Here is a 12,864-nt window from a genome sequence, read left to right as displayed (position 1 = left end):
TTATATAGGGACAATTTTAACCCTTCACATTTCTTAACACCATGTATTAAACACCTTATGTTAGAAATAGCGCCATCTAGTGAAAATTACACAATAATGTGACTAATTTTAATAAAAACTACCTTATAGTTAAAAACATATATTTCAACCTGTTAATCTAATTAAAAACAAAACTTAAACAGAGATTTTATGAGTTATACTTAATAGGTTATACTTTATTTCAAATTCATCATTACAGAAACACTGCTAGATCAAGCTCCCTATTTAGACCCATAGGGATCATTGCATTCAATTTGTGGATCCAAAAGGATTCCTTTTGTTTTAGCAATTGTTCCCTATTGCCTCCTCTACGTATCTTACCTACACTGTCAATGACCTGCCATCTTAGTTGGCTAATACTATGTCCAGCCTCTAAAAAGTGACTGGACACAGGAGCATTGGTATCTCCACATCTAATATTCGACTTGTGTTGACTCATCCTATCTCTCACCCTTCTAGTGGTCTCACCTAGGTAGATCCTGGAGCACGGACATTTTCTAAGGTAAATGACATAGGATGAGTCACACGTGTAGAAATCCCTGATCTTGAATTTCTTGCCTGTTAGGGGATGTAAAAAAAACTCGCCTTTAATTACAGCATTACAGCACGCACATCCAAGACAAGGATATGTGCCAGTTTTCTTAGCTGTTATATACTTTTGGTTCATTGTCTTCCTAGTCCCTACATCACTCCTTACTAGCTTATCTCTCAAGTTAGGTACCCTTTTGTAAGCCATCATTGGGGGTTCCTTAAAAGCATCAATATCAGGGTTACAATGTCTCAATACATTCCAGTGCTTATGGATGATCTTGGAGATATCCTTGCTATAGGGGTTAAATTGAGTTACACAGACCATACGCTGTGAATTTTTCTCTTTCCCAATGGTAATTGGTTTCTCTTCCAGGATCCTCTCCCTTTCTTTATTGATTAAAGGATCCGGATAACCCCTTTCTTTAAACCTGACTGCCATTTCATCCAGTCTTTGTTCAACCACCTGTCTGTCTGTCACTATCCTCTTTACTCTTAGCATTTGGCTACGTGGGAGAGAATGTTTTAATTGGTTAGGGTGATGTCAAAAGCTGTCAAAAGCCAATAATGTGTTTCTGTCTGTTGGTTTTTTATGAATGTCCACATTCAAAAGACCATCCATATTCCTGTAAACCACAGTATCAAGGAAGACTATACTTTCCTCACTAAAGGATAAGGTGAATTTAACACCATTCACTGCATTGTTCAACTCTTCAACAAAGGAGAGGAGGGTTCCAACGTCACCCCACCACACGCCAAACACATCATCTATGAAGCGCCACCAGGCTGCTCCATAGAGTTTAAAAAGTGAATTCTCATAGACAAATCTCTCTTCTATTTGTCCCATAAAGAGGTTGGCGTATGATGGGGCGACATTGGAACCCATTGCTGTCCCTCTCACCTGTTCATACCATTGGTCTGCAAACAAAAAGTAATTGTGATATAACACAATCCTTAATAATTCCTCTAGAAATGCTAATTGTGGCATAGTATATAGACCTGTGTGTTTAGAGTATACATACTTGACTTAATTCCACTTTCATGGTTAATAACTGTATATAGGCTACACACGTCTAAGGTAAATAAGAAGTACTTAGTGTTCTGTACAGATAGATTTTTAAGTTTAATTAAGAAGTCACTGGTATCTCTGATATATGAGGTCAACTTTAATACCTCAGGCTGGAGTATTTTGTCTAAATATGTGGCAATGTTAGTAAATACAGAGTTGACTCCTGCCACTATGGGGCGACCTGGAGGTCTTTCAATATTTTTATGTACCTTAGATACTGTATACAGGATAGGGGTTTTTGGCCATTCAATGAATAAATATGTATATAAAGATTTATCAATTATATTTCTTGCCAAAGCTCTATTTATAACAGATTTAATTTCCTTTTGGATGTTAAAAACAGGGTTAGTATTTAACTTTCTATATGTGGTATTATCTTTGAGCTGACCCTCTATTTCTGTTATATACAAATCATTTTTTATTAGAACTGTAGTGCCACCCTTATCAGCTCTACGAATTGTAACATCTTTGGTTTTCAAACCCTCAATGGCAGCTCGTTGATCCCCTGGTAAATTAGATTTACATATTTTTGATCTGTATTTTACTTGTTCTTTCAATTTTTCTAGGTCAGTATTTACCAATTTTACAAAGGTTTCAACGCTGCCATTTACTTCTGGTGGGATAAAAGTGCTCTTTTTAAACAGACCAGTGCCCTTAAGTTTTAATATATTACTTGCATTATCAACAGAGGAATTTTTTGCATGCATTAGATTTTTATTAGAGAAGAAAGCTTTCAATTTTAAACTCCTAAAGAATTTAAACATATCTTTTTCAAGCTCCATCATACTCCAACCTCTTTATGGGACAAACAGAAGAGAGATTTGTCTATGAGAATTCACTTTTTAAACTCTATGGAGCAGCCTGGTGGCGCTTCATAGATGATGTGTTTGGCGTGTGGTGGGGTGACGTTGGAACCCTCCTCTCCTTTGTTGAAGAGTTGAACAATGCAGTGAATGGTGTTAAATTCACCTTATCCTTTAGTGAGGAAAGTATAGTCTTCCTTGATACTGTGGTTTACAGGAATATGGATGGTCTTTTGAATGTGGACATTCATAAAAAACCAACAGACAGAAACACATTATTGGCTTTTGACAGCTATCACCCTAACCAATTAAAACATTCAATTGCTAAGAGTAAAGAGGATAGTGACAGACAGACAGGTGGTTGAACAAAGACTGGATGAAATGGCAGTCAGGTTTAAAGAAAGGGGTTATCCGGATCCTTTAATCAATAAAGAAAGGGAGAGGATCCTGGAAGAGAAACCAATTACCATTGGGAAAGAGAAAAATTCACAGCGTATGGTCTGTGTAACTCAATTTAACCCCTATAGCAAGGATATCTCCAAGATCATCCATAAGCACTGGAATGTATTGAGAAATTGTAACCCTGATATTGATGCTTTTAGGGAACCCCCAATGATGGCTTACATAAGGGTACCTAACTTGAAAGATAAGCTAGTAAGGAGTGATGTAGGGACTAGGAAGACAATGAACCAAAAGTATATAACAGCTAAGAAAACTGGCACATATCCTTGTCTTGGATGTGCAAGCTGTAATGCTGTAATTAAAGGCAAGTTTTTTTTACATCCCCTAACAGGCAAGAAATTCAAGATCAGGGATTTCTACACGTGTGACTCATCCTATGTCATTTACCTTATAAAATGTCCGTGCTCCATGATCTACCTAGGTGAGACCACTAGAAGAGTGAGAGATAGGATGAGTCAACACAAGTCGAATATTAGATGTGGAGATACCAATGCTCCTGTGTCCAGTCACTTTTTAGAGGCTGGACATAGTATTAGCCAACTAAGATGGCAGGTCATTGACAGTGTAGGTAAGCTACGTAGAGGAGGCAATAGGGAACAATTGCTAAAACAAAAGGAATCCTTTTGGATCCACAAATTGAATGCAATGATCCCTATTGGTCTAAATAGGGAGCTTGATCTAGCAGTGTTTCTGTAATGATGAATTTGAAATAAAGTATAACCTATTAAGTATAACTCATAAAATCTCTGTTTAAGTTTTGTTTTTAATTAGATTAACAGGTTGAAATATATGTTTTTAACTATAAGGTAGTTTTTATTAAAATTAGTCACATTATTGTGTAATTTTCACTAGATGGCGCTATTTCTAGCATAAGGTGTTTAATACATGGTGTTAAGAAATGTGAAGGGTTAAAATTGTCCCTATATAAGCTCTGTAATCACCTGTTGATGCTATGCATGATTAAGGGAAATATTCCCGAAACGTTGCTACTGTTTGTACCTCAATAAATTTTTTCTTTTGAATCCTGGGTGCTGTGGAACTTCATTATATTGACATATGAGAGAGATTTGCAGTCCACTCTGTACCACCGGTCACCAGGGAACCCTATTCAGGGTACAAGGAAACTAAGGTGCTGTTTGAGCATTGTTTATTGCTATCTTTAAAAAAAGGTGTAGTAATGTAAATAGATGACATGTGAAATTAACCTGTGCCAAAACCATACAAATATTTGTGCATGACTATGGGATATGAACAGGGGCGTTACCAGTACAGAGGACATGTGTGCTTGTTGGGTTAACTTTAATTGAAGGCACAGGAAGCTCTGTCCATGGCTTATCAAATCCTTTTAGTTGTTGATTTTGATAAGTAAAAAATAGCCCCATAAATATGTAATTGAATATTGAGAATTTGGATTCTGATCATAAAAACAGGACTGGCATATAAAGGGCCATTTTATTTACCTTAAGACCATGAAAAAGTATTTCTGATTAACAATTAAATGGCTGGTTGTGTTCAAACAGCTCATCAGCTGCAGTTTATTTATCATGCTTGTAATTATTTAAAAAAAAAAACTTGATCAGCCCCATAATAAGCAATTTGAAGAAGGGAACCCCTTGGATGTAAACAGTATCATACTGAATTTTCTTACTTTGGCCCCGATATTCAATACATTGACATGTATTTTCAAATAAAAGGGGCGTGGCTGAGCAGTGCCAGCGAGCAGCAATTTCTCTTCCATAGAAGTCAATGGGAGCATGACGTCCCCATCTGCATGGCTGACATTGCTGTTCAGCTGCATTTTGCTTTGGCCAGGTGAGGGGGGGTCCCTATTTGAAGTGTGCCTACACAGTGCAGACAGTGTGCTCACTGAAACTAAAAATAGTTTCCATGTAGGCACACTTTTAGGGCTAGATTACAAGTGGAGCACAAATATCGTTTTCACAAAAGCAATATTTATGCTCCACTGAGTAATACCAGCGCACACAAATGTGCGCAGGTATTACAAGTTAGCCACAATGCAAATGTGACCTCAGTTTTACATAGGCTCCAATGGGAGCCTCGTTCTCATGCCATCAGACATAGCATGAGAACTAGTGCAGCGAAGGCAGCAAATTGTAAATATATATGAATAGGCTTATATACATATATATTTATGTGCTAATATGTTTATATACACATATTAACACATAAATATATATGTATATAAGCATATACATATATATTTACAGGCAACAGAATAGACCGCAATGTAAAGGAACTTTTCAGTGCTGTTTTTTTTCTAACACCCTACAGCCGCCAAAAACTGCTAAATGCAGTTACTTTATTAAAAAATAAAGATTCTACTATCAGTCACCTAGATTATGAGTTTTGCTCTAAACAGGGTGCGAAACGAACGCAACAAAAGTTGCATTATTTCACCCCCCCATAGTGCTGCCATTATGATTTCAAAACAGCCAATAGGATGAGAGCTACTGAAATCCTATTGGCTGATTTGAACAGGGGACTTTGTATATTTTGTACAGGTAAAATAGCTGATTTCTTTAGGGCAATGCCCTACAAAAGGCCCTTTAAAGGGCTATTAGTAGTTTATTGTAGGCTAAGGGGTGTTTTTATTTTATTTTTATTTTTTTATTTTTATAGGGCTATTAGATTAGGTGTAAATCTTTTTAGTTTTGATAATTTCATTTATTTTTTTTGTAATCTTAATCGGCTAGATTACGAGTTGTGCATTAGGGCAAAAAAACAGCGTTAAGAGGTCCTAACACTGCTTTTTATGCCCGCTGGTATTATGAGTCTTGCAAGTTTAGGGTGACCGCACACTTCTTTGGCCTTACCACAAAACGACTTACATAAACTTCGTAAAGTCTTTTTTCTATGGGACTTCCATAACGCTGATGTTACGAGTCTGTCCTGGGAGGCCAAAAAGTGAGCGGTGCAGCCTACCCTGTCAAGATCCCTAACGCATTAAAAAAAGTCAGTAGTTATGAGTTTTACACTACAATGCTGTAGCATAAAACTCATAACTAAAGTGCTAAAAAGTACACTAACACCCATAAACTACCTATTAACCCCTAAACCGAGGCCCTCCTGCATCGCAAATACCGCCACCTACATTATATTTATGAAACCCTAATCTGCTGCCCCCAACATCACAGACACCTACATTATATTTATTAACCCCTAATCTGCCGCCCCCAATGTCGCCGCCACCTACCTACACTTATTAACCCCTAATCTGCCGCCCCCAACGTCGCCGCCACTATATTAAAGTTATTAACCCCTAAACCTAAGTCTAACCCTAAACCTAACACCCACTAACGTAAATATAATTTAAATAAGTCTAAATAAAATTACTATCATTAGCTAAATTATTCCTATTTAAAACTACTTACCTGTAAAATAAACCCTAGGCTAGCTACAATATAACTAATAGTTACATTGTAGCTATCTTAGGATTTATTTTTATTTTACAGGCAAGTTTGTATTTATTTTAACTAGCTAGACTAGTTAGTAAATAGTTATGAACTATTTACTAACTACCTAGCTAAAATAAATATAAATTTACCTGTAAAATAATACCTAACCTGTCTTACACTAACACCTAACATTACACTACAATTAAATAAATTAACTACATTAAATACAATTACCTAAATTAAATTAGCTAAAGTACAAAAAACAAACAAACACTAAATTACAGAAAATAATAAACAAATTACAGAAATTTAAACTAATTACACCTAATCTAATAGTCCTATCAAAATAAAAAAAGCCCCCCAAAATAAAAAAAATCCCCTAGCCTAAACTAAACTACCAATAGCCCTTAAAAGAGCCGTTGGCAGGGCATTGCCCCAAAGAAATCAGCTCTTTTACCTGTAAAACAAAATACAAACAACCTCCCCAACAGTAAAACCCACCACCCACACAACCAACCCCCCAAATAAAATACTATCTAAAAAAACCTAAGCTCCCCATTGCCCTGAAAAGGGCATTTGGATGGACATTGCCCTTAAAAGGTCAGTTAGCTCTTTTGCCGCCCAAACCCTAATCTAAAAAATAAAACCCACCCAATACACCCTTAAAAAAACCTAACACTAACCCCCTGAAGATCGATTTACCGGGAGATGTCCAGACGGCATCTTCTATCTTCATCCATCCGGCGTGGAGCGTGTCCATCTTCAAGACATCCGACGTGGAGCATCCTCTTCTGGCGACAACAAAAACAGTCGTAATTAAGGTAGAAAAAATCCTATTAGCTGATGCAATCAGCTAATAGGATTGAAGTTCAATCCTATTGGCTGATGCAATCAGCCAATAGGATTGATGTTGCATTCTATTGGCTGTTCCAATCAGCCAATAGAATGCGGGCTCAATCCTATTGGCTGATTGGATCAGCCAATAGGATTGAACTTCAATCCAATTGACTGATTGCATCAGCCAATAGGATTTTTTGTACCTTAATTCCGATTGGCTGATAGAATTCTATAAGCCAATCAGAATCTAAGGGACGCCATCTTGGATGACGTCACTTAAAGGTACCTTCATTCTGTTTTAGTCATCGCCAGAAGAGGATGCTCCGCGTCGGATGTCTTGAAGATGGACTCGCTCCGCGCCGGATGGATGAAGATAGAAGATACCGTCTGGATGAAGACTTCTACCCGTCTGGAGGACCTCTTTTTCCCGGCTTGGATGAAGACTTCTGCCTGTCTGGAGGACCACTTCTGTCTGGCTTGGATGAAGACTTCTGCCCGTCTGGAGGACCACTTCGCCTGGCTTGGATGAAGACGTCTCCCGGTAAGTCGATCTTCAGGGGGTTAGTGTTAGTTTTTTTTTTAAGGGTGTATTGGTGGGTTTTATTGTTTAGATTAGGGTTTGGGTGACAAAAGAGCTAACTGCCCTTTTAAGGGCAATGCCCATCCAAATGCCCTTTTCAGGGCAATGGGGAGCTTAGGTTTTTTAGATAGTATTTTATTTGGAGGGTTGGTTGTGTGGGTGGTGGGTTTTACTGTTATGGGGTTGTTTGTATTTTGTTTTACAGGTAAAAGAGCTGATTACTTTGGGGCAATGCCCCGCAAAAGGCCCTTTTAAGTGCTATTGGTAGTTTAGTTTAGGCTAGGGTTTTTTTTATTTGGGGGGGGCTTTTTTATTTTGATAGGACTATTAGATTAGGTGTAATTAGTTTAAATTTCTGTAATTTGTTTATTATTTTCTGTAATTTAGTGTTTGTTTTTTTGTACTTTAGCTAATTTAATTTAATTTAGGTAATTGCATTTAATTTAGTTAATTAATTTAATTATAGTTTAGTGTTAGGTGTTAGTGTAACTTAGGTTAGGTTTTATTTTACAGGTAAATTTGTATTTATTTTAGCTAGGTAGTTATTAAATAGTTAATAACTATTTACTAACTATTCTACCTAGTTAAAAAAATACAAACTTGACTGTAAAATAAAAATAAATCCTAAGCTAGCTACAATGTAACTATTATTTATATTGTAGCTAGTTTAGGGTTTATTTTATAGGTAAGTATTTAGTTTTAAATAGGAATAATTTAGTTAATGATACATTATATTTAAGTTAGTGGGTGCTAGGTTTAGGGTTAGGCTTAGGTTTAGGGGTTAATAACTTTAATATAGTGGCGGCGACGTTGGGGGCGGCAGATTAGGGGTTAATAAATGCAGGTAGGTGGCGGCGATGTTAGGGACGGCAGATTAGGGGTTAATCATATTTAACTAATGTTTGCGAGGCGGGAGTGCGGTGGTTTAGGGATTAATATGTTTATTATAGTGGCGGCGACATTGAGGCGGCAGATTAGGGGTTAATAAGTGTAGGTAGGTGGCGGCGACATTGGGGGCGGCAGATTAGGGGTTCATAAGTATAATGTAGGTAGCGGCGGTGTCCGAAATAGCAGATTAGGGGTTAATAAGTATAATATAGGTGTCGGCGATGTCGGGGGCGGCAGATTAGGGGTTAATAAGTGTAAGATTAGGGGTGTTTAGACTCGGGTTCATGTTAGGGTGTTAGGTGTAAACATAACTTTATTTCCCCATAGGAATCAATGGGGCTGTGTTACGGAGCTTTGCGCTGCTTTTTTGCAGGTGTTAGACTTTTTTTCAGCTGGCTCTCCCCGTTGATTCCTATGGGGAAATCGTGCACGAGCACGTACAACCAACTCACCGCTGACTTAAGCAGCGCCGGTATTGGAGTGCGGTAAGGTTAAAAACTTTGTATGAGAATAGTACTAGAGAGCGCAGGAAGATACACCAAACTCCTAAAAATACCTATGGGTCCCCAACTAGGTAGCAGAAATGAACATAAAAGTAAAAAATAGATAGGAGCGCTAAAAGCTAAAGGTGATAAGGTGTATTATTGTGAGACTTATTAGAGAGAAAGAAAATAGACAAAGTAGATGAATGTCTAAAGAGACAAAGATTTATTCACATTAGGTGATATATAAAATGTAAAAACAGACGTCTCCGTAAATAAAAACAATTTATACAATTAAGTTGCCATCACTTGATATATGACTAGACTTGCAATGTAAAGTTCATAATACAGCAAAGATAGTCCAAATCCACACTGAACTTTCAATCGGGAGTTGGTTTGCTAGCAAAACAAGGGCTTACCCAGACGAGTGCACATTCAGTCTTCTCCGTGACTAGTTGTACGGCCGTAATGACGTCACTATTGAGGGCGCTGTCCTGAATACACTTTCTGATTGGTGTAAATGCGAGGTCAGTAAGTTAAACTGTTTCTTGGCTTTCTTTGCTACAATGCAGCGATCATCGAAGAAAATATTCCTGCACTTAGTGCCAGATAGCACGCAGGATACCAAATCCAAGAATGTAGTATAAAGTAATGTCCAGAAATGACCCGTTACAGGTCTAGTGGCAAAATTGGAAGTGGCTAACAGTGTTAGCAGTATTGCACACTTTTAAATGACAAATAGTAGCTTAGGTTTAGTTGCAGTACATCCCAAATCCAAGAATGTAGTATAAAGTAGTGTCCAGAAATGACCCGTTACAGGTCTAGTGGCAAAATTGGAAATGGCTAACAGTGTTAGCAGTATTGCACACTTTTAATTGACAAATAGTAGCTTAGATTTAGTTGCAGTACATCAACGCGTTTCTCCCTCTGCAGGGCTTTTTCAAGATGAATAATCTGCAACAGGTGTATCTTCTTTTAAAGGTGTAGCTTGCTTCCCATTGGTCAAATTCCACCTGGGAGATTGAAGCTAAGGCGGTCTTTGGTTTTAAAAATTTTACTCAACGCTCACTTCTTGTCTTTTAACGACGGGTTTCTGAAAACTCGTAATACCAGCGCTGCAGGTAAGTGAGCGGTGAGGGAAAACTGCTCGTTAGCACCGCATAACCTCTAACGCAAAACTCGTAATCTAGGGGAATGTTTTTTATTTTTAGTGTTTTTAGTGTTAATTATTTTTGGTAAACTTAGATTATTTAAAATTCTCATAGGATTTGTTTTTAAGTATAATTTAGATTTTTAAACTTGTTTCTTAGTGTTAGGTTTTTTAAATTTGTAATTTAGATATTTTAATTGGTAGTATTTTTTATTTTATTAGATTAGTTATGTTAGGTTAATTTATAGTTTAATGTTAGGTTTTTATTTATTTCACAGGTTTTATTTATTTAAATAGAGTTATATTGTAATTTTAATTTAAAGTTAGGGGGGTGTTAGGAGGTAATAGTTTAATTTAGGGTTTTTTTCGATGTGAGGGGCCTGCCGTTTAGGGGTTAATAGGTTTATTTAGTGGTGGAGATGTAGGAGGCTGGAGGTTTAGGGGTTAATAACTTTATTTCGTGGCGGCAATGTCGGGGAGTGGCGGAATAGGGGTTAATAACTTTATTATAGTGGCGGCAATGTTGGGGTGCGGGGGAATAGGGGTTAATATATTTAAATAGTGTTGGCGATGTGGGTGGGCGTTAGATTAGGGGTTAATAACTTTATTGAATAGTCGCGATGTGTGTGGGCGGCAGATTATGGGTTAATAGCTTTAATATAGTGTTTGCAATGCGGGAGGGCGGTAGTTTAGAAGTTAATAGGTAGTTTATGGGTGTTAGTGTACTTTGTAACACTTCAGTAAAGTTACGAGTTTTGTAAAACATTTTTGTGGCGCAAAACTCATAACTACTGCTTTCAGATGGTGGTATGGATTGTGTCGCTATAGGCTGTAACGCAACCATTTAAGCTCACCGCACAACCTGTAATACTGGCGCTATGGAAATCCCACGCAAAAACTTTATTTTTTTGAGTGCGGGATTGACGTTGCGTTACAGACTAAAATGCTTGCGGTATAGCTATACTGACACGACTCTCAATACCGGCGTTACTGCTTTTACGATGAAATTGCCATTTTTTCAGCGTTAAAAGCCGCAACGCAAAACTCGTAATCTAGGTGTTTATTTGTATTTTACACTGTATTTTGGGGGCATTTGGTGGGCATTTCTAAAATTAACCAGCTGCTTATTTACTGCAAACAGGCAAATACGCGCAAGTGAAAACAGTTTGCTTCTAGAGCAGTTAACGCTTGTTAAATAGCGCTCCACTTGTAATTTAGCCCTGAAAGTTACAAAAGCAAATTGTGCCAGACTTTAGTATTTTACTTAACAAATGATACAATTATAATAATATAATGAGCTAATTTTCTCTTTGTGTGCAGGAGCCACTGTGAGTGTTATATTGGATGTGAAGGGATACCTATCCATCATTATATCAGCTTGTACGGTTATATTGTACACTTTGCTTGGTGGTTTGTATTCAGTCGCCTATACTGATGTCATTCAGCTTCTTTTTATGATAGTGACTCTGGTAAGTCTTGTGCTATATTTTCCAGCATAGAAATGGTTACTAGATAAAAACTGAATACATATTATAGTTAACTATGTCCTATAAATATGGTGTTTGTGCTTTTATAAACTTTTCTGTTTGTAAACTTAAAACACCAAACAACCGCCAAAATGGTTTCTAGGCAACACCCACAATATACACAGTATTTACTGACATATAATGACCAAAAATATCTGCACTCACTGGATTTTAAGCAAAAAAATATATTTAATATTGTAATATCTATACAGTTTGTGGATCCTACATAACATATTAAATATATATAGTATCTCACAAAAGTGAGTACACCCCTCACATTTTTGTAAATATTTTATTATATCTTTTCATGTGACAACACTGAAGAAATGACACTTTGCTACAATGTAAAGTAGTGAGTGTACAGCCTGTATAACAGTGTAAATTTGCTGTCCCCTCAAAATAACTCAACACACAGCCATTAATGTCTAAACCGTTGGCAACAAAAGTGAGTACACCTAATTACGTCCAATTAGTCATTTTCCCTCCCCGGTTTCATGTGACTCGCTAGTGTTACAGGGTCTCAGGTGTGAATGGGGAGCAGGTGTGTTAAATTTGATGTTATCGCTCGCACACGCTCTCATACTGGTCACTGGAAGTTCAACATGGCACCTCATGGCAAAGAACTCTCTGAGAATTGTTGCTCTACATAAAAATGGCCTATGCTATAAGAAGATTGCCAAGACCCTGAAACTGAGCTGCAGCACAGTGGGCAAGGCCATACAGCGGTTTCACAGGACAGGTTCCACTCAAAACAGACCTCGCCATGGTCGACCAAAGAAGTTGAGTGCATGTGCTCAGCGTCATATACAAAGGTTGTCTTTGGGAAATAGATGTATGAGTGCTGCCAGCATTGCTGCAGAGGTTGAAGGGGTGGGGGGTCAGCCTGTCAGTGCTCAGACCATATGCCGCACACTGCATCAAATTGGTCTACATGGCTGTCGTCCCAGAAGGAAGCCTCTTCTAAAGATGATGCACAAGAAAGCTTGCAAACAGTTTGCTGAAGACAAGGAGACTTAGGACATGGATTACTGGAACCATGTCCTGTGGTCCGAAAAGACCAAGATAAACTTATTTGGTTCAGATG

The 12,864-nt window shown here is 37.6% G+C and overlaps 1 protein-coding gene across 1 annotated transcript in view; it reads left to right on the top strand.

The window, feature by feature from the left end:
* The window catches only part of LOC128654611 (high-affinity choline transporter 1), a 91,287-nt gene that overhangs the window by 39,523 nt on the left and 38,900 nt on the right, over positions 1-12,864 (top strand). The window contains exon 4 of the mRNA XM_053708618.1: positions 11,575-11,723. Coding sequence (XP_053564593.1) covers positions 11,575-11,723 — 149 coding nt within the window. The remainder of the gene's footprint in view (positions 1-11,574; positions 11,724-12,864) is intronic.

This window comes from Bombina bombina, chromosome 3 (assembly GCF_027579735.1).
Source record: "Bombina bombina isolate aBomBom1 chromosome 3, aBomBom1.pri, whole genome shotgun sequence".
Lineage (NCBI taxonomy): Eukaryota > Metazoa > Chordata > Amphibia > Anura > Bombinatoridae > Bombina > Bombina bombina.
This window is presented reverse-complemented; position numbering and strand designations above follow the sequence as displayed.